This window comes from Fusarium phalaenopsidis (assembly GCF_050370095.1).
Source record: "Fusarium phalaenopsidis strain FUZ10S chromosome Unknown contig_32304, whole genome shotgun sequence".
NCBI lineage: Eukaryota > Fungi > Ascomycota > Sordariomycetes > Hypocreales > Nectriaceae > Fusarium > Fusarium phalaenopsidis.
In genome coordinates this window covers 2,743,845-2,769,176 of record NW_028145404.1, presented here as the reverse complement: position 1 = coordinate 2,769,176, position 25,332 = coordinate 2,743,845, and the positions used below count along the sequence as shown (strand labels likewise).

The 25,332-nt window shown below is 55.3% G+C and overlaps 8 protein-coding genes across 8 annotated transcripts; 5 read left to right on the top strand and 3 right to left on the bottom strand.

Moving 5' to 3' along the window:
- Positions 1-236: 236 nt before the first annotated feature.
- LRP88_10127 (transmembrane proteins 14C-domain-containing protein) lies at positions 237-668 on the bottom strand (the record flags this gene model as incomplete). The annotated part of the gene is made up of 3 exons (XM_083246595.1): positions 237-430; positions 481-616; positions 666-668. 3 exons carry the CDS (start codon positions 666-668, stop codon positions 237-239), a joined length of 333 nt encoding a protein of 110 aa, XP_083097708.1.
- A 392-nt stretch (positions 669-1,060) lies between these two features.
- On the top strand, positions 1,061-1,749 carry LRP88_10126 (dolichyl-diphosphooligosaccharide-protein glycotransferase; the record flags this gene model as incomplete). Its single annotated transcript, XM_083246594.1, has 4 exons — positions 1,061-1,258; positions 1,323-1,428; positions 1,481-1,544; positions 1,596-1,749. The coding sequence occupies 4 exons, from the start codon at positions 1,061-1,063 to the stop codon at positions 1,747-1,749; spliced, it is 522 nt and encodes a 173-aa protein (XP_083097707.1).
- Positions 1,750-1,864: 115 nt separating this feature from the next.
- Positions 1,865-3,006, bottom strand: LRP88_10125 (GRASP55/65 PDZ-like domain-containing protein; the record flags this gene model as incomplete). Its single annotated transcript, XM_083246593.1, has 3 exons — positions 1,865-2,650; positions 2,702-2,785; positions 2,839-3,006. The coding sequence occupies 3 exons, from the start codon at positions 3,004-3,006 to the stop codon at positions 1,865-1,867; spliced, it is 1,038 nt and encodes a 345-aa protein (XP_083097706.1).
- Positions 3,007-3,385: 379 nt separating this feature from the next.
- Positions 3,386-4,276, top strand: LRP88_10124 (RNA methyltransferase; the record flags this gene model as incomplete). Its single annotated transcript, XM_083246592.1, has 3 exons — positions 3,386-3,495; positions 3,548-3,646; positions 3,703-4,276. 3 exons carry the CDS (start codon positions 3,386-3,388, stop codon positions 4,274-4,276), a joined length of 783 nt encoding a protein of 260 aa, XP_083097705.1.
- A 587-nt stretch (positions 4,277-4,863) lies between these two features.
- LRP88_10123 (uncharacterized protein) lies at positions 4,864-7,107 on the top strand (the record flags this gene model as incomplete). The annotated part of the gene is made up of 4 exons (XM_083246591.1): positions 4,864-4,911; positions 5,007-6,503; positions 6,554-6,775; positions 6,832-7,107. The coding sequence occupies 4 exons, from the start codon at positions 4,864-4,866 to the stop codon at positions 7,105-7,107; spliced, it is 2,043 nt and encodes a 680-aa protein (XP_083097704.1).
- Positions 7,108-8,011: 904 nt separating this feature from the next.
- On the bottom strand, positions 8,012-8,896 carry LRP88_10122 (pyroglutamyl-peptidase I; the record flags this gene model as incomplete). Its single annotated transcript, XM_083246590.1, has 3 exons — positions 8,012-8,239; positions 8,293-8,730; positions 8,840-8,896. The coding sequence occupies 3 exons, from the start codon at positions 8,894-8,896 to the stop codon at positions 8,012-8,014; spliced, it is 723 nt and encodes a 240-aa protein (XP_083097703.1).
- A 1,185-nt stretch (positions 8,897-10,081) lies between these two features.
- Positions 10,082-10,994, top strand: LRP88_10121 (HAD-like domain-containing protein; the record flags this gene model as incomplete). Its single annotated transcript, XM_083246589.1, has 3 exons — positions 10,082-10,200; positions 10,256-10,365; positions 10,501-10,994. 3 exons carry the CDS (start codon positions 10,082-10,084, stop codon positions 10,992-10,994), a joined length of 723 nt encoding a protein of 240 aa, XP_083097702.1.
- Positions 10,995-21,740: 10,746 nt separating this feature from the next.
- LRP88_10120 (homeobox domain-containing protein) lies at positions 21,741-23,357 on the top strand (the record flags this gene model as incomplete). Its single annotated transcript, XM_083246588.1, has 2 exons — positions 21,741-22,061; positions 22,116-23,357. 2 exons carry the CDS (start codon positions 21,741-21,743, stop codon positions 23,355-23,357), a joined length of 1,563 nt encoding a protein of 520 aa, XP_083097701.1.
- Between the last annotated feature and the right edge of the window lie 1,975 nt (positions 23,358-25,332).

Genomic DNA, 25,332 nt, shown 5'->3' with positions numbered 1-25,332 from the left:
TGCTCAGCGGGACCAGTCCCAGGGGCAAACTTGAGTCCATCACAACCAGTGTCTCTCGCGCCAAGACATTGATGATTGCCGTTCATGGCACTTGGACGATATTGGACATGGCTTTAGTTGACTCCTTGCGTTATTCGCCGAGGACTTGTACGGCGGCAAGAACTTGCTATCAACAACTTGCAACCATGGTGAAATAACAGACTGCATTGATCGCACTACTTCCTCACTCGAAAATCCTAAGCTTTCCTTCGCAGAGCAGTACCGAAAGTGAACAGGCCAAATGCCGAGATGATGCTGAGGAGGATGGGAACCGGCTTCCTCAGACGGATGGCTCGGGGAAACGCAGAGCCCCCGAGGACAATCGAGGCCAGGAGGCCCAGCTCAACACCGTAGGACTGCTCGTTCTGGATACGGTAGCCGCCAAGGGCGTCTGCGACAGTCAGTGGCTGAGGATTGGTTGACGACGTGGCCTAGACTTACACAAGAGGCCAACGGCGCAGCCTGCGACAATGGATGGAACGGACCGCGTGCGCGCATACCCCATGATACCGCCACCGGCAGTCACGGCACCCAGTACATAGGCCGGGATCTCGAGGTCGTGGAAGTTGGGAGCCGCCTATGGCAGGTGTCAGTCAGTGAGACAGGAGATGAAGCTGGAGACCAACCATTGTGAGTGCTTCTAGTTCAATTGGATGATCTCGTGGGTAATTGATCCCCTTGATATGCTAGTTTAAAGTGAACAAGAACCAATTTCAAGTTTAACCACGAATAAATACAAAAGACAGATGGAAGCTCGTCGGAGCTCGGGGCATTCAAGTTGACGACATCAACGGGTCGGCGAAAGTGGGCCCGACCCCCGGATTCTAGCGTCACCATATCGACCAATCACGTCTCGACCCACCTTGGAGCTTTCGTGTCCATCTGGAGCTCTGGCTTGCACCAGCATGAACCACCACCAACTATCTCCAAGCCGCGATCCATCACCAACTTCACATACACGTGCCCGCTTCGACCGATCACCCCCAACTGTCAACTCCCCTCCTTCGATCGAGAGAGCATCATGGCGCCCAAGAAGAACGCCCGCGACATCACCCCCACGGCCGCTGCTACTGCGCAGGCCAGCGCTGCCGCACCCGCCTCGGCCTCTCAGCCAAAGCCTAAGAAGAGCGGTGATAGCTGGGACAAGGTGCTGCAGAACATCTACGACCACTACATCCAGGATACCCCCCAGCGCACCAAGCTGATTGACGTCTTCCTCGTCTTCCTCGTGGCCGTTGGAGCTCTCCAGTTCCTCTACTGTGTGCTTGCTGGCAATTACGTAGGTTCCGGGCGCATCATGCGAGACGTACCAGATACTAACGAGCATACAGCCTTTCAACGCTTTCCTGTCTGGTTTCTCGGCTACGGTTGGACAGTTTGTCCTGACGGGTATGTATTCTTGTCTGTATTCAAGTAAAGGGGGTGCTGACGTGGTACCCAGCTTCATTGCGAGTTCAGACCAGCCAGTCCAACAAGACCGAGTTCCCTTCAGTGTCTCCCGAGAGGTTCGTTTCCCAACTGCCGTTTCTAGGCATATATCTAACTCTGCCTCAGAGCATTCGCCGACTACGTCGTCTGCAGCTTGATCCTGCATTTCTTCTGTGTCAACTTCATCAACTAGAGTATCGAGAACGGACAGCATCGCCCTGCATGTGGAATAGGGGCTTCCTGGGGGACATGTCGGACCCAACAGGCAGTGTACAATACTAGACGGCATTTCACGAAAGTCTTTAAAAAGTTTGCCAGCAAGAAAGCGAGGAAATAGATCAGGTCAACGTCAACAAGGGGGGAATCATTTATACATGCATGCTACTTTGCCATGGACTCATTCTGCTTCACCTCCAGCCGCCTGTGCCTCCGGCTTGGGAGACGCCCTGGGGGGGCCGTGTGCTTTTGGCGGAGGAGGGAGTGGTGAGCCTGTGGTTGACGGAGCATTGTCAACGGCTCGGCTCTTTTCCTCCTCCTCCTTAAAGTAGTCGTCCATCATCCTGTTGGGACTGTGACCGTGACGTTCCTTCTTCTTGTGTCCTCCTCTTGGCGGCGCGCTCACGGGAGATGTGCCAATCATCTGAGCTGGAACGAGGAAATCCCCAGAAGGAGGAGGCGGTGTCTCTGTGGTTCCAGCTCCAACAGCAGGCACCCCAACAGCGGGCACAAAGATGTCTGCGCTCTTCTCGTTGATACCTCCATCAAACATGGTCTCGCCTGGTGCATCGACAGGCTCACTCAGAGGAGGCGGTATCCGGTGGAGGGCGCCGTAACCAAGAACGCAGCCCAGAGCACCCTGGCCACCCCAATCCCGGCTAGGCTGTATTGTGACCTCCCTCGTGACGTTGTACTCGTTGTTGTAAACCCAGATGCGCATCGGCCGACCGATAAAGTCCTCGACGAGCTCACCCAGACCACCTTCGCCATACAAAGCACCCTCAGGGCTGCCCAGGATGTAGTCGCTATAGGGCAAGAGGCCGGCGACATCAGCGGGGGAGTTGGCGGGGACATCGAGGACGTGCCAGATGTTGGCGGCGAGAGCAAGCGGAGCGTATTGGAGGGAGAGGCCGAGCGACGCCGTGTCTACAGGAACCGGGACGTGCAATTCCCTAGTCCGTTGGCCCTGGAAGATGGTGAGTAGGCTGCTTAAGAGATGGACAACGGGTGTCTCTACCTTTGCGTTCCATAGCCCGAGGGTGACTGTGCTGCCCGCGCAGTTCCTCACTTCTTGGGAGAACAAGGCGGGCTCAGGGTTATCCTGAGTGTATTAGCGGGAGTTTGTCTAAGTAGCTGGTTGGTCAGAGTACGTACAATAGGTCGTCCGTTGATGCCAACAATAAAGTCGAACCAGGGCTCGACAGCAAGCTCGAGGTTGGTGTTCCTCAAGACCTGGAAGCCAAACGAGCCCCGTTCCTCTCGCCTCTGCTGCTGGACATCTCCGTCCAAGCGCGAGATGAAACGATTCAGCGCATTGAACATGGCGCTTTGGGAGGTTCGATATGCCGGTCGTAATACTGATAGGGTTGGAGAAGGGTGTTAAAAGCTGTTATGTCTTGGGTCAGAAGGACAGCGACACTGCAGCTCCAAGGGCGGGTCGTGGAGCAAGCTGTCACCATCGAGCACAGCCTTGCAGCTCTGGCGCTGTTTGCCAAGGCGCTAGTCCCGATGTGGGTGGGTACTGTGGGGAGCTAGATTTGGCAGCCTCGCGCTGAATTTCATCCATCCTTTTCTCTTGAGCTGCCTCGCCACGAGTGTCTCGAGGTTAAAACTAAGTTTTTTACACTTGACGCAGGATGATACCTGATCGGATCTGTCTACATCAAACGAGGTGAATATCATGGGCAGCCAAGAGGTGGAGATGGCGTCGGGGGATGCAGAGTACTCGATGAGCCCAGCAGAGGAGCTCCCTCTCAATGAAGATTGCTTTCATTATGAGGGCAAACACGAGGTGCCTTGGGACATTCAAAAGTGAGACATAACAAAAATCTTTTTCAGGGGGGATTGTGCTAATGCTTTTCAGATATTTCGCCCAACGATATTCAATCTTTTCCCTCTACGACTATGGCGTTTACATGACAGACGATGCCTGGTTTGGCGTTACTCCTGAGCCAGTAGCCAAGTGAGTCCCGTCCCCTCTTCACTCTCTCATGGCAGCTGTACCTAACATATTCCTAGTCAAGTCGCCCATGACATGTACGGTACCGACAAGAAGAAGCACATTCTCATCGACGTATTTGCCGGCGCCGGTGGAAACACCATCGCATTCACCCTCTCAGAACGATGGAGCCGCATCATCTCAGTTGAACGCGACCCTTCAACTCTTGCCTGTGCCCAAAACAACTCCAAAGTCTACGGAATTGAACCAGGCATTATCACCTGGGTCCTCGGAGACAGCTTCGAGTTCCTCGACAAGCTCTTCAACCGCCCAGAGGAGCTCCATCCAGACCTAAGGGTCAACCTGGACGAGACGGTGCTGTTTGCGAGCCCGCCATGGGGAGGTCCCGGGTATCGAACCGACGAGGTGTTTAACCTGTACGACATGCAGCCGTACAACCTCGGCGACCTGCACAATGCATACAAGAGGCTGGATCACGCCCTCTTCTTACCCCGGACGAGCGACATTCGGCAAATTGCCAAGTTGGCGCCTCCTGATCGCAAGGTCGAGGTGGTCCAGTACTGCATGGAGGGTGCCAGCAAGGCCATGGTGGCCTACCTACCAGGAAGCTATCCGAAACAAGCCAGCGAGTGAGTATCAAAGTCAGTGGCGCTAGAAGGATGAATAGGTCAGGTACCTCTGGAAGGCGTCTCGGCCATTTGAGGGAGGTGATTATTCGAGATGTGGGAATATTCAGTGTCCAACAGCTGGATCCCACGATTGTGCGGTCGGTCAAAGAGGGGAATGTCAGATATAATTTATAGAACAAGCGTCATTTAATTCGAATTCAGGACAAGGACAATTTGCTCTTATTCACACCTCGCAAACAGAGCTTTGGTCATACTGATGCTTCTGGATGCGCGGCCTTGTTCACCCTTCTGCATGCACGATCTGTGAAACGTTAAAGACCATCAAGATGGAATCATTGAGATGATGAAAACTATCCCTTTTATCCGCTTCAGCCTTTGTCAGTTCTAGTAACCTCCCCTTTCCTTTCTTCGTCAGGCTCGTTGTTGCCGTTGGGTTGAAATACAGTACATGTCATGTAAATGACACTGTGTCGTGAATGGTAGAATTTGACTTGATCAAAACCTCGAGCAACCCCATCCACGCGCAGGATTTTCGCCTCAAATCCCAAGCTTCCCAGGACTGATCCACAGTGCGAGCAATATCCCGTGAAAATGGCCAAGGACAAGAAGAAGAATAACGACGCCAAAAAGGCCAAAAAGGTGCGAAGATGCTTTGCCCCTCCATGTCTACTACCCCTCCATCCAAATATTGCCCCTCCATCGTTCGACGCTGAGATGTTGACCCCCTCTGTCAGGCTGAGAAGGCGGCCAAGCAGGCCAGCAAGGGAGAAAAGAAGGCCAAGACCAAGGCTGCCAAGATCGAGGGCAGTGACGCCGAGGATGTTGATCTTGATGAGGTGCTCGAGGAGTATCGTCGCCAGCAGGAACAGTTCCTCAAGATCACAGAGACGGTCTGTGAGGCGCCGCCAAGGGCTCGAGCTGCGTCGACTTTGATGGCCTCTCCTCATGACAGCAACACTCTTTTGCTGTTTGGTGGGGAGTACTTTAACGGTTCTCTCGCCCAGTTCTACAACGACTTGAACATCTACAACATCAGCCGTGATGAGTGGCGCTGCGTCACCTCGCCCAACGCCCCCCTTCCTCGATCTGGCCATGCCTGGACCCGAGCTGGTAACCCAAACCACGTCTACCTCTTTGGCGGAGAGTTTTCTTCCCCCAAGCAGGGAACTTTCCATCATTACTCGGACTTTTGGAGGCTGGAGCCTGCAACAAGGGAGTGGACAAAGATCGAGGTCAAGGGCAAGGACAAGAGCCCTTCTGCTCGGAGCGGTCACCGCATGACCTACTGGAAGCAGTACATCATCCTTTTTGGCGGCTTTCAGGATACTTCGAATCAGACAAAGTACCTGGCTGACCTCTGGATCTTTGACACCATCAACTTTGTGTGGCACTCCCCTCAGCTGCCTCCTGCGCAGCTCAAGCCAGACGCTCGATCATCTTTCACCCTGCTTCCCCATGAGCAGGGCGCGGCCCTGTATGGAGGCTACTCGCGAGTCAAGGCGACAGTGAATGTCAAGCAAAAGGGTAACAAGGGACCCAGTCAAGCCCAGCGAAACGTCCTGATCCCTAAGGTCCACGAGGACTGCTTCTACCTCAGGATCACCCAGCCCCCTACTGATGCCAGCCCCAACACTCCCCCTGCAGTTCGATGGGAGAGGCGAAAGAAGCCGGCCAACGCGCCAAACCCTACTCGAGCTGGAGCAACTATGACTTGGCACAAGGGTCGCGGCATCATGTTTGGCGGAGTACACGACGTTGAGCAGAGCGAGGAGGGTATGGACAGTGAGTTCTTCAATCAGCTGTTTGCCTGGAACATTGAGCGCAACCGTTTCATGCCCATGGGTCTCCGTAAGCCCCGTCAGCAAAAGAAAGCCGCCCCCGAGCCTCGGGGTGGACGTCGTGGACGAGCTCAGGCAAACGAGGAGGAGCTTCTCAGGCAACTTGCCGCCCTCGAAACGGGTGCCTCGCTTGAGGACGCCGATGACATTGAACTTGCCAAGAAGGAAGAGGAAGAGGATGAGAAACCAGCAAGGGAGATGCCAGTAACCATGGAACCCCCGCATATGAGATTCAACGCTCAGCTGGCTGTCCAGGATGATGTTCTCTACATCTACGGCGGTACCTTTGAAAAGGGGGATCGAGAGTTTACCTTTGACGATCTGTACGCCATTGATCTAGGAAAGATGGACGGGTGCAAGGAGATCTTTACCCGACCTGTCGAGGACTGGATTGTGAGTTGCTTGCTCTTAACTTGCAGCTCCAAAGCTAATAATTATTGCAGGAGTCTGAAGATGAGGATGATGAAGACGACGAGGACGATGAGGATGAGGAGGAGGAGGAAGAGACAACTCAAATGTTCACACCTAGCAAGCGCAAGAAGAAGCAGGATGAAGTTTCCGAAGTTTCTTCAGAGGCTTCCTCGGAGCCTTCGGTAGCCGCATCGGAGGATGACGAGACTGAGACCACAGCCACTTCTGTGGATGACGGACTCCCACACCCCAGAGTAAGTTTCCGCATCATATTTTACCCCGTTTCGAGATCATTCTGACAATGTGACAGCCTTTCGAGAGCCGACGCGAGTTCTTTTCACGCACATCAGCCGAGTGGCAGGAAATCCTGATGACGAGCCTCCGGTGGAAAAACATCCAGCCTGAGACCATGGCCATCAAGGAGATCAAGGCCAAGGCGTACGAGCTCAGTGAAGAAAAGTGGTGGGACTGCCGTGAGGAGATTGTGGCACTGGAGGAAGAGCAGGAGGCGGCTGGCATCCAGGAGGTGGTGAGTTTGGCAGAGAGGGGTGATGCTGGTGCTGGTGGGGGTGCCAGAAGGAGATAAGAATGAGGGTGTAGTTGGAGATCTCAGATATATATACACTTTGGGATATGGTCACTTTGATAGAACGGTTTGTTACTGGTCTGTAGACATTCTATTCGACTTGACCGATCTTGTCTTTGGCAACTCAACTCAACTCAACCCAACTCCACGGTACCGAGCTCATCTCCGGGTTATCTTTCTATTCACCTCCCAACGCCACGCCTCATCAAATCATTCCATCCCTTAATCACAGCGGTTCTTCAACAACACCTGTAGGCGACCACACGGCCTTCTTCCCACGCGTCCACAGCACCAGCGCCGCGGCGTTGCGGATGAGTCAGTTGGGCGACGCCGCCATGGGAGGGTATGAGTTTCCTCCGACCTCGACCTTGGGCTCGCACTCGCAGCGTTCAGCGGCGGGGACGCTGTCGAGGACGGACGAGATGTGGCTGCCGCATCCCCACCAGGAGGTCTTGTCTAGGAGGGGGTTTTAGTGGTGTTTTTGGTGGTGAGGGGGGGTTACTTACTGCAGGTTCCGCAGGTGGCCTTCTTGCACATTGTGATGGTTGAATAACAGAGAGTTGAGTTTATGTGAGTAATTGTAGGTTAAAGATGCAAAGTCCAGTTCTATATATCCCCAGGTGGAGTTGGTCTTATCAGGATCCGGCCTAGATATATATTCCCGTCCCCGATTTCCGCAATCCAGTCGCGGCGGCATCTCCGAGGCCCGGGGCGGATTACTAAATTCAACCTATCACGCAGAATATTTTGTAAGCCGGTTCCATTGGATGCCCTCATCAGGTCGGCGAACGATGCATACAAGTCGCCGAATTGCATTTTGTAGTGAAAACCTCGGCTTGTGATGTCATTGATAGAAACAAAAGATATACAAACTCCCGTATGCATACACGCTGACATGTCCCCCTTACTCCTCCCGCGACTTGTCCGTCTCGCTCTCGACAATGGACCGTATCAAATTCACGGCCAACTCTCGTCCTTTCTCGATGCTCTGATGCGATGCGTCGGCCGGCACATGAAGAAACACCACCTTTCTTGGCTGCTGCAGCTTCCACAGCTCGGCGAGGCTCGAGTAGTAGATAAAGTCGCACAGATACCTCCCCGCGTCCTCGGAAATGCGAAGGTCCATATCCTCCTGCGATAGTATCAGCATCGGCAAACGCAATCCTCCTCTCCGTCACGACTTACCGAACTGTGTGCCTGCCATCGCTCAAGCACGTCTTCCACGTTCAGCTCCGTCTCAATCTCCTCGGGCAATCCCCGCCACGGCCAATCGCTCCCAGGCTTACGCTCCTCCTCCTCATCAGGCCTCTCGCCATCAACGTCAGTGTGCTTGTACCCATCACGATGCCCCCTCCTCTCGATGCAGTAAAACGGCCGCGGGCCCGCCATGCCAATGTGGATCACCAGGTCAATCCGCTGTCCGCTGTAAAACGTCGGCACCAGGTCCCTCACGACGCGATAGTTGACGCGGATCGGCTCCGGGTGCACCAGGATGCGCACCTCGGGCAGCGCAACGGCGACGTGCCGCGAGTTCGGGTTCTTTGCCCGCAGCGGCGGCAGGTGGGAGGGCAGACCGCTGGCAATCTCCCACGAGGGGTTTATGGGATACTGCTCCCTAAAGGGCTGCTCGTAACCCGCGTCAGCAGCTGTGATATCAAACAAGCTCGTGTATCTCGCGTGACAGTGGCGTCGTGATGCGTATGCGGGGGAGGAGGGAGAAGGATAGACGTACACCAAAGCCCGTGACGAGAACCGTCAACTCATCCGGATCCCCTATCTGCGAACCCATCGTGTATGATTCCTGTTCCTTCTGGGGGCAGGAGATGGGGGGATATCCAAGGTTATTATACCCGTGGGGGGTCAGTGTTCGTCATCACCTGAGGCTGGGAGAAGCGGGTTGTCAGTCGAGGGCACGGCATCAAACACCACCGACGACGAGAACTGCCACTGGACCCCGTCTTGCAACGGATGGATGCTGCTTCCAGGCACAGCACGTCCCAGCTCAGCTCGCTTTAATACAAAGATCCCCGACGCGGGTGCTATGGTCGAGAGGAGGCTTGAACCCCCCAAGGACCCTCCCCGCATCTTCATATACTGATTTCCTAAAGCGGCAACCAACCGGAATCGGAAGATCTAGGGTAGGTGCCACAGAATTTGAGTCTCGGGTTCACACCTATTGAGCTCACATTCCAACTATAAAGTTGTGGGAATTATATGGATTGGTAGTGGCGAATCTGCGGTTGGTTTCGGAAGTGTTTGGCTTGATTGGTCTATTGCCTGCCTGATGTGCTGCAACCACCTGTCGGCGTTATCATTAGGTAGTTCTACTGTCAGATGGAGTGGGTGTACCAGCCTTCCACTCTCATACTAGAGCTAACTTGAACTTCACCTGCTGCATAGATGACCTCCATTCTAGTGGGAATTCAAGTCAGGTTCTTGACCGAAAAGGCCAAGTTCGCATATGCATTCATCAATGTTGTTTGTTGTGTAGTATGGCTGAGTACTTTCATCGTTAACCTACACACTTGATCCTGGCCAGCACCCTGCGCATGCGCCGAAATAATAGCCCACGGACCTATCAGCGACGAAACACTCAGCCAAATATCGTCACCTATGCCAAATGAATTCTATTCATCATTTAGACTTCATTACCAACATCTTCAACTCGTTGATGACAATATCATCGTCAGCTCCCCACTTTACCTCTGCGGAAATACCGCCTCGGTGAGCGGAGCTACCAAAACGAGCCAACCACGAGGTCACCTTGGCTTCACCTATTCATCCATACCTGCCAAAACCTTTTCATCATTACGACGGCCACGACAAAGATATAAAATAGCCAACCCGCACCCTACATAACTTACATACATCGAAACTAGAAGCCGACTTGCCCAACTACGTTACGAAACTGGCCTTATCATCAGCCGGTCACCTTTGACTCACCACCCCAACACCAAAAACACATACACACAACATGGGTTCACACCCGGACTACTCGCTGCCGCCGCAGGAGATCACCTTCGATGGCTTCCTCTTTGATATGGATGGAACCATCATCGACTCCACAGAAGCCGTAGTTAAGCACTGGGAAACGTGAGTACAGTGCACTTGCACCCGCCATCGGACCGACCAGTTGACATCCCACCAGGATCGGCAACGAGATAGGAGTTGCGCCCGAGGTCATCCTAGAGACTTCTCATGGACGCCGCAGCATAGACATCCTCAAAATCCTAGCCCCCGAAAAAGCCAATTGGGACTGTAAGTTGCGTTATTTTCCACCAGTCCACAGACACATAGGCCAACCGCCTCACTCTTGAGCATCAATCCACTCCCTGGTTGACTAGGCTCGGCCCACGGAACTACCACGGCGAGCAGCTGCTGATCTTTTGACAGACGTGAGAGAGATGGAAGGCCGACTTCCAAAGTACCACGGCCATGAAGCTGTCGAGATCCCGGGCGCCCGCTCCATGCTCGAGGCTCTCATCGCCGATTCTAGCCCCTGGGCGATCGTCACATCCGGTACTGTACCCCTCGTAACCGGATGGCTCCGTGCTCGAGACCTGCCCACACCGCCGTCGGATCGTCTCGTCACGGCCGAGTCTGTCGAGGTTGGGAAGCCAGACCCCGCATGCTATCGCCTCGGCCGCGAGCGTCTCGACCTCCAAAGAGAGGATGCTGAGGTCCTCGTGCTTGAGGATAGCCCGGCCGGAATTCGCGCGGGTAAGGCGGCTGGGTGCAAGGTCCTCGGGCTTGTGACGAGCCATACGGTCGAGCAGGTCGTCGCCGCCGAGCCAGACTGGGTGGTCCAGGATCTGTCCTCCGTCAAGGTGCTCCGAACCGAGGGAGGCAGGGTGACGATTGAGGTTTCGAATGCCCTCAGACTCTGAGTCCAATATTGACAGACCCAGAGACGGGGGAGATGGGAAGTGGAACTCTGCGCCCAAGGGAGGGCTTGTTGGACAAGATGGAACCCGCCAGGGAGGAAATCGCTCGATTTCATCATCGTGACAGAATCTTCAGTTGATAGACGGACGGGCGTTGGTTGGGTCTTGCAGGGAAAATAGACAACGTTAGGCCAGCGATCGTCGCCCTAGAGAGGGCATCTTGACATCATCAGCTGTCTGTCCCTCGGCACTTGCCCTCATCTCATCTCCCTGGGGATCTCCATCTCGTCCTGACCCACGATGATCGATGATCGACACGCCTAAACGAAGCGGCCTCTCAACGTGCAGTGAGACCCAGTGAAGATATTCCGTCGAGTACGGAAACCACATGCTTGAGGGAGACTCTGGTGGTAGATCCTTGACGTGGAGCCTTCATCACCCAGCTGCCCAGGCACCTGGAAACTCAGACATTCAGGGCGAGACAAGGGCTCCAGTCTTTGTCACCATTGTCCGGCCTGGATCATCGCGACCTTCCACGCCTCATCTCCACCCGCAGCCCACACAAGTGAGACCTCTCAAAGCCACCTCTGACTGAGCAAGCGGTTTCTCGTTGCATGCAGTTCATGCTCTCTTTGTCTTGTCTTGTCCAACATTGCTTTTCGGCATCAACTGTCCCCCGTGTCCCGATTGCGCTACCCAGCGAGACAAACGGGCGCCGCCCTGTCTTGCCTTGTCTTCCCACAGTCAAGCGCGCCCAGCGATCGCGCCGCTCCACGTTAGCCTATCCTCGGACCTGTAGCATGCCTGGTGCTGCCCTGTTGGAGCCGATTGGAAATGTCTCGGTTGCCGGCTGTCATCGCACCGTTCCCGAGTTCGCCAGGGAAGCTCAAGGGCAGCCAACATTGAGCCCACTCATGCGTCAAGCGGGGAAGGGGAGGGGAGAACTTCGTAGGCAGGGAAGAGAAGGCGATGTGGGCAATTGTGTCTGCAAAGGCGAAAACCGTTGGTTGGCGCGTCGATTTTTCTTCTCCCCTTTCCCACCCTTTCTCCCCACGCTGTCACACGTTGCTGACTCAAGGAGATTGGGCACCCGTGCCCCTGACGCGACGAGATGGTAAACAAAGGGTGATGAGGGCATCTTGGCAAGCCTGGGCACAAAGACTCGCAAAACCGCCGGCGTCGCGAGACGCTTCCAGCGCCCGAGCCGGACCTGTGGCGGTATCACAAAGGCGGAGCTTTTTGTCCTACCTATTGTCGTGTTGCAGTCTGCAGGTACGATACGGTTCAGTTCAGTTCACTCCAGTCATTCCTTTCTAGGGACCATGCCCGAGGAGGGTGGAACGGAAAAAGCAAACTGTTGAGGTTGGACTGACAGGCAGCACCTATCACCCAGGAGGATCCAAGTGCGTGAAATCACCTCTGGGCTGGTGACATACATCCCGAGGCCTGAACCAACACCAAAATAGCATCAGGGCAGATAAATGACAAAAAAAGTCTTTCATCACGTTGGACAGCGCAAAGGATTGCGGTGGCAGATGAGATGAGAGCTGTAATCTTAAGCTTGGTTGCACAACATGACGGCCTTCCCGTGAATCCTGCACGCCGGGATACCCTCAGTCATGGGCGACCTGTCTTGTTGCAGCAAATCGAGATCCGGGCTTCGACCGGCGACGGTAATCTCGTGCCATCATCTCACGGCCACAAGCGTAGGCTGCAAGGTCCCGTACGCCGGCGTAGCTGTCAATGAGGTCGCTATCCTTCGTAAAGGGGCGGGTAGTGACATGAGGCTGATCTGGTGGCTTTGCTTCCAATGTCCGCCACGGCGCTAGACGTGAAGCGAAGGGAGTGGTGATTTGGAACTCCCTCAGTGTAAACAAACCTCTGGTGTTGTGTGGTGATTACTGTTTGCCGGCCCCCCTTGCAACTACTCACGTTGGGCCAGGGGAAGCCAGGAGGCCCAGGCTGGAAACAAAGGGAGATCTTCCGGTAGGATCAGGATCCATCGGGATCTGGACACTCATCTGTGCATCCACATTATCGGAGACGGCCGGGCACACGGGGGCTCTTGCGCGGCCAGAGTAAATAATGCCAATGCACATAGATGTGAATGGGAAAAACACCGTCGCGCGTGCGTGCGTATACAGACGTACGTAGGCTGCAGTAGTAGTGTAGTCAATGGCCGTCCGACTCTTGGCACCCGCCCTATCGTTCGAAAAAGGATGCAATTCATCGTTCTTCCACAACCCCATCGCCCCACGAAATCCCGGCTGGTTGGATTCTCGCTTCCTAGTCTCTTAGGGCCAGCGCCAGCCCCCTGGAAACCCGCCATAGATGCAGACGCCCTCTCGATTCGTGTCGTAGTCCGTGATGGTGGCTGGCGTAAAGGAGATTTGGTCTCCTCTGGCCTCATGCGCCAGCCGCAGCCACTCCATGGCGGGCTTTGCCATGTTCCAGATGCTAAACCGATTTGCTTTGTTGTTTCGTCAGCCTAACGTGCGTGGGCACACTTCATGCGTACGCATGTCTTTCTCCTTATTCTTGCAGCCCTGGCCGAGAGAAAAAAGAGGCCCAAAAAGACTCTTGTTGAGTAAGAGTCCGAGCACTGGCAGCATGGCGTGTTTTTGCAACCCCCAGCCTGCCGGTGCTGCGAAAAGAAATCTGTTATGCCAACACATCGCCTCATGACAGCGAGAGATATCAAGTAAGCGAGAGAAAAAAGAAAGAAACTAGACGAGACCGCCCTGTGGGCTGAATCTCGCGACACTGATGGGTATCCCCCTTTCCCGGCAAAAACACTCAACTCGTCCTAGAGTACGGACATGAGGTAAAACACCACGACTGTGGTTTGCGTCTTGTCGATAAGAAGCAATGGCTCTGAACCCCTATGTGCTCCAGGTCAACGGAGCGGCTCCCAAGTGAAGCAACCGTTAGCGAGTCAGTTGCCAGCCGCCTCCATCGCCCCACTTCGGCGCGGATTCGGTTTGGCGAGTACTGGGTTTTGGACGGGTCCGGACATAGTGGTGGGAGTCGTAGGCATGGGAGCAGAGAGGCCGGAGCGAATGGTCAATATCTCCATGGCCGAAGACCCCAAACTCCGTACGGGAGTCCGAACAGACCGGAGCCCCGTCCGGCCCGACTCCACTTGTGTGAGCTTGTCTTCTCCCAGGTTCCCTATTTGGGAAGGCCAGTGCCGTTACGTGATGATTGTTGATGTTGGAGCTTTGATGAGTTTGGAACTTGGGCGCTTGTACACCATCTCCAACTTTGCGTCCGCCTGTCTTGGCTTCCTGGGCGGCTCATCACCAAGTGTCGGCATATACGGCACCCAGACTTTGCGGATCTTGTGCCTGGTACCTTGGGCCTGGACTCGGAACGAGATTTTCGTCTTGTTTCGCGAGGCAGCCGCGGCATCGCTTTCACTGGTGATCGGCTTCTTCTTCCCACTTCACGCTCAACTGGAGAGAAACGCCAAGAACCCTCACCCAGCCCAAAGTCAAGGCCTTAGAAACAACTTTACTGCTGCACGAGCAGCAGAGAGTCCTGAGAGGGACTAGTGCCACCGCCGAGGCTTGCTGGCCACGTGTGGGAGGGATCCGCTTCTGGCCTTGCTGGACAAGTTGAGAAACGCGGCACCCCCTGACCCCTGTCCCCGGTGCTTCTTTGGGGCTGCTTGCTGGCCCCCCTCGTCGTTTTCTGTCGTCTGATCCCCCATGATCCTTGACGGTACGGCGCTCTCTTGTACCCTCCGTGTACTCGGGGAAGAAGACCGCCCAATGCGCTGTCTGGAAAAGGCATGGGCATGAGCTTTGCGCCTTGAGCTCACCCTCCTGCAGCGCATGCGCCAAGGAGACCAAACAAATCCCCAAGAACCTCCGCCGTCTCGAACCTTTCGTTTGATAGAGCCTTCTTTCCCCAACGGCACGCCCGACGACAGGCTTCAATATACCTTGTCCCTGAGGCACAGGGTTCAGGTGCATATCCTTCCCCAGCAACCTGGCAACCCTCGTGGTCTTGTTGAAAAGTTAATTGCAAGATCTCGCCATGCCATTTAGAGGAAATTTGTGTCACCTAGCTCCCTCTTGTATTGTGAGACGCCTGTGCCAGTATGGGTTCATGTGCTCTGCCGGAAGCAATCCGACGAATGCTGATGGCAAAGAACGAACCGTGCCCTTCACGTCGCACTGAGTGTTCGTCATCCTGTTGGTGAAAGGTGCAGGGAACTGGGTTCAAAGGTTATTGGGGATTTGAGGTTGGATTGCCGAGATAGGATCCCGTACGATCGAGTTGAGAAGAGGCGCAGACAGAGAGAGTGAGTTCAGCGCTAGCTGCAAGCCATCGAACAGGGGCTTCGGACTTTCGCATCACCTTGGGGCTGGCCTGAATGGCTCAGGAGCTGCCTAGATGGATGGAGCTTGACGTGGGAGTGACTCGCCACAGCCTAGAGCTTTCCAGCGTACTGGTAACTACTCGCTAGCACCTCCAACGATCCCACTCTGTCTCCATTTGGCCGCTACAGTATTACCAATGCGGCGGATGACCATGACCTGGTCCTTGGGTCTGGCGTTTGAATCTTATCTCAAAGGTTGCAACCATCTGGTTGTTGACATTTACCTAGATCGTGTAGAATAGCCTCTGCGAAGCTGTATAGTGGTGTTTGGGTTGTCGGATCAAAGTTGGAGACTGTAGTTGCCCTATCTCGCCTGGACGGCTCCAGGCGCCCGGCGGAGGGCAAGCTTCCGGAGGAAAAGATCGGTGATATTGCTGCATTGGGCGACGCTCAACGGGCAGGGAGACATGGCAGACCAGCCTTTCCTCATCGGCGCTAAGCCCAGGGCTCAAAACTCGCAAGGCAGCAGCCAATCAATGGGCCGTAGATGCTAGGCTCCGCAGCGGTTCTGAGACATTGTCTCTGATGAGGCAGCCGTTGTGCTTGTTCAACACCAGGCGGGCGGCTGAGGGGCTCCCCGGAAACACCACAAAACGGGGTCCTGTTTCGCTCACAGACGTCCACAACCTTTCTAAATCGTACGTTTTTCAAGATGGCCGTTTCGCTCCCAGACTCTGTCGCCTCGGTCTCTCCGCCACTGTCGTCGCAGCAGAATGCAGCTCAGGGTGATATCGCGGCCCGTGTTTCTAGCGCCCGGTGCTCGTAACCGAGGGACGGGTTCAGCTATAGCCATGATCCTGGAATTTCCAGGATTTGGATTCAATCGGAGCCTCTGGTCCTCGCCAGTGCTGCACTCTTTTTTGCGCGATGTTGCGCTGTGCACCGCTTGGTAGCAAGTAGTCGCCGAAGGCCCACTCTGCGGAGCGTGGTATTGGTCGAAGAAGGCCGACACTTGCTACGCCTGCAGGCAGACTCGAGCAGCTGTCGACGTGGGGAAAGAGAATAGACCGTACTGGACTGGGTGACGTCCTCAACTTGTAAGTGCCGAGGGGGGATGAAAGTGCTGGTTGTCGCTCAATTGGCAGCTCAATCAGGAACAGTGTCCTGCAGTCAGCTCAGCATTCTCAGCTGGGAAGGGGTCGAAGTTGTGAGCGCTCCTCGATTGCCTGATCTGGACTCGATGCACTGCTGGTTTTGGATGCCTTCTGCTTGAAAGGATCAGCAATGCAGCCTGATGACGGTCCAGAGCCGCACCCACGACGCAATGGTCGAGGTGATCGACAAGATCTGCCCCCGCCCTTCTCCCCGGAACAGGTATACCCGGGAGCAAAGGCAAGGCTGTCGGATCACTTGGGGGTCGGGACTCTTGTGCCTCGGCGCCATCGCCGCCGTTTTGGCCCACCGGCTACCGTTGATCCCGTGAACGGTGGCCATCCTTTCCTGCGTCTTGGTCGTTAGCAATCCAGGCCTGTGGTCTTGACCATTGCTCCTCTCCTCGGCACGGAAGATGCCGCAGATATGGAGTAATTAACCCTCAAGCACCTCCCACCTTGGAACTTATGCCAAGATATGGGCTTCTGCCCCCGCTCCAAATGCTTAAGCTCTCGAGTTGGGCCTTATGGGGGCATAATAGTGCACATCTTATGGAGATCATCCGTCTTGGACCTGGGCAAGCAATGACCGTCCTGGTACTCGCTACAAAGGCACCCAGCATGATGTGACACATCCGTTTCCCTTCCGACAACACCAACAATTCCGCATCTGGCACCAACAGACGGTTGCTTCTCAACTTCAGTTGAAAGCGGCTATGTTTTTCCTCGGGGACGAGTGAAAAAAGGAAACGCGCTCCCTTAGAAGCCGCCCTAAGCGGGTGCGAGTACGGATTTCTCACCCTCACGCGGGCCTAATTGAAAGTCGAGACCGTTCTCTTCGGTTGTGCCGTGAGGTTTGTTCTGCTTTTACCCCACCCGGTACCTGAGAAGTGGATGTGCAGCACACTTCAGAATGGAGAATGGCCCACTGCTCCCAAGCATTCGTCTTCCTTTTGGGATTGGTCAGGGTGAAGATGTGCCTCCCTGCACTGAGAGTATCAATCAACTGCTGGCATCGTGAACGCGCAACGGAGGAGACATGGTTGAAGATGGTGAAACGGCGTCACTGACTCCAGCGCGCCGAGAACACGGCTGCTCGGATTCTTCCCCTGAGCTCCGTTGGTAACCAGTGTTTAGTGATCCATGGTATGGTCGGCCGACGAGGGCAGTGTGATGAGGGAATCGGCGAATGTGCTGGACAGGTAGGTTCCACTCATTGGTACAACACACAGCGGTTTACGACCCCGAATCTCAGCGGCACACACCAGCCGGGCTCGTGTAACCCTCATATTGGCGTATTCTCGCGAACCAGAAGCACGATGACGGCGCTGCTGTGCTGTACCATGCTTTCGATCGATACATCACCTCCAGCTCTCAAGGCTGACCAGGTCCTGAGCGCTTCTCCAGCTCCAGGGCACTGCCTGTTTGGGAAAAGGTGGCATGTCCCCACCCCTGTGCTGTTGTCGTCTCCGGTGACCCGCCCCGGCCGGCGAGACTCAAGTGAGTGTCCAAATCGTCGCTTAATCCATGCCGTTGATTCGCATGCCATTGAGCACCGTTGAGGCACATGGGTGGCCAGCGACTGAACGATCCACCATCAATTCCGCTGGCAGGCCTTTCCTTCGAACATTGATGCGCCGTGTATTCGACTCAATTGGGACTATCCGTCGTCTGCCCCTCAAGCCTCTTCACGGATACATCCCCAATCTCCCCACTGCATTGGTGCCAGCCCTGGCGTCTCTGTCCTGCAGGTGCGCAATTTGCGGATGGGCCCGCCAAGGGCCAACCGCTTGTTCCCTTGCACCTTTTCACCGGTCGTGGCTTTGATCGTCCAGATGGGCGAACCTTGTTGGTGGGTTGCTGCTGCCCACGTCTTTGAGCAGCCTCTCAATGTCGTCAACGAGTGGTTGTTCGAAGTTGATACACTCTCTGTGGGCGAAACATAATGACGCGAAGACAATCAGATGGATTTGCATGCATGATGGCCTGAATATCGCCACAGAGCCGTACGACAGTTTCTTGGACTCGGAAATGTCAAGAGCCGAAGAACCAACTTGCTGGAAACCGGAGCGGTACACTGCAGGTGTGGTGTCAAGCCGCTTACACAACTTCACGCAAGCCGTTGTTTCGCTGCCGATCGTGCCACGCCCCTAGAGACACCAACTTGAGATGCCCGATATCCATCACTGCGTGATGAACAACAAGGTCGGACGTGAGCACTGTCAACGGCTAGCATCTCCCTCGGCCGTGCCACCACCCAGAGCTGTCACTGTCGCCCCATGCTCCCCTTGAGCGGTGTTGAGTGGGCGCCAAAGAACGAGAAGAGGTTGCCGATGCCATCGCTTCCAGCGTCGCACAGAGGCTGGGGAAGGCTGAGACTGACGGCCAACACTTCGCCCAGCTGAATGGTCGAGGGTTACATTGCTACCATCGCTTGCGCTCCGCTAACACCAGTTCCATCGTCGAAGAAGAGCTGTGCGCTTTGGTGAGTCTGGATTCTCACATCTGCCTCGCTCGCTGCATGGGGGTCGCCCAACAATCAGGGGTTCTGGGGTTGTCCGTGTGTTGTCGGTCGACTCACGCCGCCTTTCTCAGCGGTCGAGATCGGGACGCTGGAAGAAACTTCTTAGCTTCGGGGCCTGGACGGTACGTACTGCGTTTGTCTTGGTGCTCACTTGCTTGGTGCGAACGACGAGCCAAGCGTCCCGAGGCCGAAATTCAAGACTGTGGACTGGCGGCGGGGATTGATGGAGTCTTTTGCGAGAATCGCAAACCCTTTACATGGGGGTATCTCGGAGCGGACGATGCTGGCGCGATCAACTGCGGTGTGGTTGCACAGCTCCGAAGGGATCCTGTGCCATCCGCCATCCGCCATCCGCCAGCCGTCACGACCGACACCCATGGCGCTGCTGTGCTGCATCGGGGACACAATGGCGGGTGCTTAATTTGCCAGCTGTGTGCCCCAATAGGATACAATAGCCGTCAGGATCACATTTGTGCGGCAAGAGACCAGGACAAGCTGACCAGAGATGCTAGGAGTGCCTTGCACAGGAATGAGATTGCTTCTATAGGATGAAAGTATTAAAAAAAGCAAGCCATGAAGTGATCGCAGGCCAGGCCGTCATGAGAATACGGCATCGACTGTTGAGGTTTGAAAGTGTATGGTGTGAAGTGGCAAATAGCAACCTGCGTCAAGGGCCAGCGAGCTAGAGACTTGAAGAACTAGAAACGGAAAGCACTCTCTGTTTCGGGACGTCGTCCTTCTGCGCTCTCCCGAGTCGGGTTAAGGAAGGAATGCACGGTAGGCACCTGGTCGCTCATCCGTGCAGCTCCGTTCCTGCGACTGTGCTCTACTCCGCCTAGGGGAGGCACGCCTGCAGCGACCACAGCACCCGAATGCACTGGGAATGGTGCCCCTTGCCCCCTGTAGGACTGCTGACAGCAGCCCACTGCAAGCGCTGGGACCTGCGGGGGCTTCTGGCCGGCTACCCGTGCTCGCACTGTCCCGGTCACGCACCGCACCGCACCGCACCTCAGCTCGGGCCCGGATCTGCTTGGATATCCCGACTCCAAAGACCAGACCAGGTGCTCATCACCTTGCTTTGACGCGCCGTCTAGGCCCTCACGGGCTGGGATCTCACCTGCTATCTGCATTATAGCTCTTACCAACCGTATCCATGGCGAATGGTGTCACTCACCGGAACCTTGCGCAGGCCTGTCTCCCCGCAAGTTGTCGGGTCGTTGATGTCCAGACTGCCTGACCTTGGATGGTCGGTTATGTGGCCAGGGAGCCGGTGTGTGGAAGCTCCCCTTCCCTTCGAGTCATCTCTCGGCGCCCCTACGGCCCAGCACGACACAGAACCATGCCCAGATCTTGACCACGACTCAGGTGTGGGCATGGCTGTGCAACAACCTTCCTCGGACAAAAGATTACGGCACGGCGATGGCATCAACAAGCGATGGACAGGTCCGCCTCCTTCGCCGCCCTGCCAGCGCCAGCTTGTGCAAAGGCGCATCAGCCCCTTGAGCTAGGTACGACATTTCTAGCGCGCGGCCTCCACTATGGCAGCCCTCGCAGACTCCTTGGAGCATAGGGCCAGGAGACCCAATCCCTATCGCGGCCAAAACCAGGTGGGCGCGGGACTCGCCGGCCCAATCCCGCCAGGTTGGTGACCCAATCCTCGCGATGCTGGGCCAAGCCCTCCGAGGGAGGCTTCGGAGGGAGATAGGGAGTGGCCTAAGTTGGTGGACAAGGCGCCGCCACGACGGCAGGATAGGTCGGCGCGGTGCGCTCCCTCGCCGGCCCTGTGCCTGCAGACGCCCGGGGTGCATTCCTAGTGAAAACACTCGGGTAGCCTTGTCGCTGGCAAGGGTTGTGGGCGGGCCAGGGCGGACAGGGGTTGAAAGCAGGGATGAGCTTGACGACGAGCCTCCAGCTTGGGACCTGGAACCCAAGTTTCCCAAAGTACCTGGCCAGAGCGTCGCGCCCGGACTGCTGAGGACTGCTGTGTACCCTCCCGCCGGTACCCAGAGCGTGGAGCCGCTGCGACTCTGCCCTTGAGGAGACCTTGGGCTAGAGCTCTCCTGGGTACTCCCTGTACCGAAGCCCTCGCCGCGATGGCGGATGTGATCTCCTCCCCCGGCCACAGTCTGTGGTTGGGATCCAGGGGTCTGATTGCTCTCCTCCACCCCAGTTCACTCGGGTGCGAACCCACACGCCATCTCGCAGACCGTCATGACGGGGCCAGATGACTGCCGGTGTTTCCAAGGCCCAGGCTGGCTGTGTGCTGTGTGTAGCTCCGGCGTCCGCAACGCGTACATGTCTTTCATTCTTTTACCCTCCCACGCCCCTCCCATCCTCCATGACTGTTTTCCCTTCCGACCAAAGACCTCCTTCGTCTACTTCATCCTTAAGAGGGCAGTTTTAAGTGAGCTTTGTCTCACCATTGCGGTACCCTTCTCGCTTGCCCAGGACCACTTGACATCCATCAGCGCCTATTCAAAAGACGACTCGAATCCACCACTCTCAACCACCTCCGATCACCCACGACATCTTCACTCTTTTTGTCTCTTTGATATCGTCCAACGTCTTGCTCTCACCAAGTCATTCTTTGCTTGAAGTTGTCAGGATCCAATCCGCCACTCGTTCAATCTCCATCGACGCTTCATAGACCAAACAGGTCTCGACCAAGACGATCCCACGCGGGACTGAACCCTCATTCCAACCACCACCACCAGACTACCTCCCACATTCCACACAAGTAGCCCATGATGGAGAACATGGGTTCCTACCATCAGCCCCAATGGTCTGGCTGGGGCTACCACGGTGCCGCCAACAACCAATACCCCAGATATTCTCAGCAGCTGCCCAGTTATGCCGCTTACCTCCCGGAGTCGATGGAGCTGTACAATGCCCACCAAGGTCACCTCCTCCATCATCACCAGATGTCTAGGACAACTGAGACAAAGCCTCGCCTCTCCAAGGAAGAGGTTGAGATCCTCGAGGCCGAGTTCCAGAAGAATCACAAGCCCAACAGCAGCACCAAGAAGGCCCTGGCCGAGTCCATGAGAGTCGACAATGCCCGCATCAACGTTTGTTACTTGAGCCCTTCCAACCAGATTCATTCATGGCTAACTTGATGACAGAACTGGTTCCAGAACCGGCGAGCACGGGAAAAGAAGGAGAAGAACATCCGTGAATATGCTGCCAAGCAGAAGATGGAGAAGGAGAAGGCTGCCAACGAAGCTGGTGTCTACTCTGACGATGAACGGCGGTGCGATCGAGTTGTCTCGAGCGCCCCCTTCCCCGTGCAACATGCTGTCAAGGCTGGACCTACAGACCTGTCCACATCAGAGCAGGACAGCGAGACCGATGCCAGCCAGTCGGATTTCGGTGCTAGCTCGCCCCTGGGTGTTTCGGCCAAGGCGACTCCCGAACCTGTCTCGGTCTCTAGCTATGGTCAGTATCCTCAACTGATTGTGCCTAACGAGGAGGATGAGCCCACCCCTTGCCTGCCACAGCAGTGCTTCCCCGTCCCTAACAGACTATCCGCATCTCCTGTGCAGGAGCAGTATCTGTATACCAACAGCAGTCTTGCTGTCAACGAGGCCGCCCAGCCCATGGCGCCGCTGAAGCCGTCACCCGCCATGGACATTGCCTCTCGACGAAACCGACGACCCCCTCAGCTTGCTATCAATGCTTCTCGCAGCTACTCGGCATGTGCCCCTAGAACTGGGGTAGACATGGGAAGAAGGGCAGACGTCGGCAACTCTATTCGTCGTGTTGCTTCGGCCACAGGAGTTGGTCGCATCAGCAAGCCCTCAGGCGGACCTCGAAGCCCATACTTTGATCGCAACCCGGACATGCTCCTGCAGCTCAACCGTTCTCCCAACTTCACGGGAGCCACAACGATCGCACCTCCCACTCCCAACACACCTGTTGTCACAACTCAGCAAGGATTGTGTGAGGCCACACCCTCCAGCACGGTGGCATACGAGGAGAAGTATCCCATGGATCTCGCCCTTCACGACCCAACTCTCCGAACACCGCCCACCACACCTGGTGTCATGGACAACCTCTACAACACCGACTCAACATACGAAGTTGCAGTATCAGACGAGCCCCTAGTGACTCCTGGACTGGGTGGTTTCCCCAACGACTTTGACATGCCCGGAGCATCAGGCCAAGTGCCCAACTACCTTTCCAACAACTGTTCTAGTCAGCCTCAGACACCTTCCTATGGTGCCCAGATGGGACCCGCCTACTTTGGCTACGCTGGCGGCAACGCCGAGTACAACTGGTCCGACGATGCTTCTGCCTCAGCACACTCCTCGCCAGGCCAGCAGAATGTGCAGTTCATGAACATGACACCATCGAGCTTCACATAACGAGCCGAAGAAGCAACCATCTCCTTTACCCACCTACCTCAAACATACGTACACGAACGCACACGTCACTTATCATCAGCGGACTGTGATTTTATCAAATTTTGCATTATAGCGATATCCATTCATGTTTCTCGATGGGAGATTGTACAATACGGACTGGGTGTTCCTTGTCTAGCTTCCATATCAATCGATGATGGCCGTTGTTGCTGCTATCGACCCCCATCCACTTTCTATTTGTCTCTGTCTTTCTGGTATTTCACGAATGAACATAAAAAAGGCATCATACCCTAATGTAATGGGAGGACGGTACAGGTCGGCGCTCTGGGTTGAACATAGGGGAGCATAACGGGGTGACTTGGGAAGCTTTGTGGAAAAACATTTCATGAGGGGATGCGACAGAGATAGAGCGCCAGCTCACAAGTTGGAGGAGACGGCGGGCATAGACAGCCTCGTCAAGTCTCATCTGGAGAGTAACGACATACGGATGCCAGGACTGTTAGAGGGCCAGCAGCCAGGAGAATAGAGCCCCCAAAAAGACAAATCCAATCAAGACAAAACGTTTCCAAAGCTAAAAAGAATCCATGTGACCTCATCTTCAATGATCCACCGGTGATGTCACGGAAGGTAACATGATCACCGGATGGTTCATCGGGGAAGACTTGTGATGCGATCCCCCTAACGTTGACTTGGAGCCACCAACAGGAGATAGAGTCGAGGTTAAATGGACGACAAACGACGGCAGCCAGGTCCAACCGCGACGGCGCGAGAATTCGGGGCAAGCCTCAAACTCTATGATTCTCGTGGTGGTGCAGCACATTCCTTTCCCATCAGGTCGCCCGTCCTAAACAGGAACGGGAGGGGAAGCCGGGTGGGCGGGCGACAGTCGATAAAGTCTAATGAGGATGAATTGGAAGCGGGTGTCACAACGCCCGTCCGTCGTCGTACAAGCCGGGGACCCGGCCACACTCCGAACGGGATAAACCGAGCGAGTGGAGGGGGAACCGGGAACCTCGGTGACCCACCCCGGACAAGGCCCCACCCGAACAGCCAAATTTCTTGGTCCTGCAATGGGAAGGGAAGGGAAGGGGAGGGAAGGATGGAGCCGCGGGGGATCGACACTGCAAGTGCTGGGGATTGTGCCGGATCGATCAAGGGCGGTTGAGATTACCGATCGAGGGTAACTGTGGGTGCAATAAACGAGATTTGGCCAAGTCGCGTCAGAAACATTTTTCTGTTTCTTGGCCAGGCTGAGCTGACAGCCAAACCGGTTTCTCCCCTTCCCTTGGAGATGCACATCACACAACAAGCCACTTGCATTGCTCGGCTTTCAAAGGTGTTTTTTTTTTTCATCTTGAAAAGAAAAAACTCTGACGGCACACCGAACGATGATAAAAAACGGCCTTCGGTTACAGAGATACACTTTGAAGACTGACGGTTTTTCTTCCCTTTCTACAAAGGCTGCCCTGGATGGGCATCGCCCAACTAACGCAAGGGACGGCCAACTTTGCTGAAGCTGCCCTTGCAGCAACGCGTGGGGCTTTGGGTGAGCCAACCAGGGCGGGACGACTTAAAGGGCTGTGGCTATAAGCTATCCAGCTAGCACGACAATGTGGATATCTTGAGGATCATGAAGTCTCCAGGCCGGGATTGTGGGCGAACGGGTCTCCCAATCGAGATTGATATTCTTGGCAGATTGGTGTGTGATGAACAAGTCTTGGGAGTGTGCTGGTAGCTGGCTGTTGAGCGAGCCAATCACGAAAACTCATCAAGCTCTCGAACTGGATTCTTGAACTCTCTTTATTACCCAAGTGGGCGGTTTTTCATCCGTTCGTCTCTCATTACTGGTTCAAATAAAGGGCAGGAATGCTGGAAGACCTTGGACCAAGCGTTTCCATGTCAAGATGGACACCTGGGGTCTGGCACGGAGCTAAGTGTGAATGGATGTTGAACCAGTACCCCGTCATGTCATAGAATG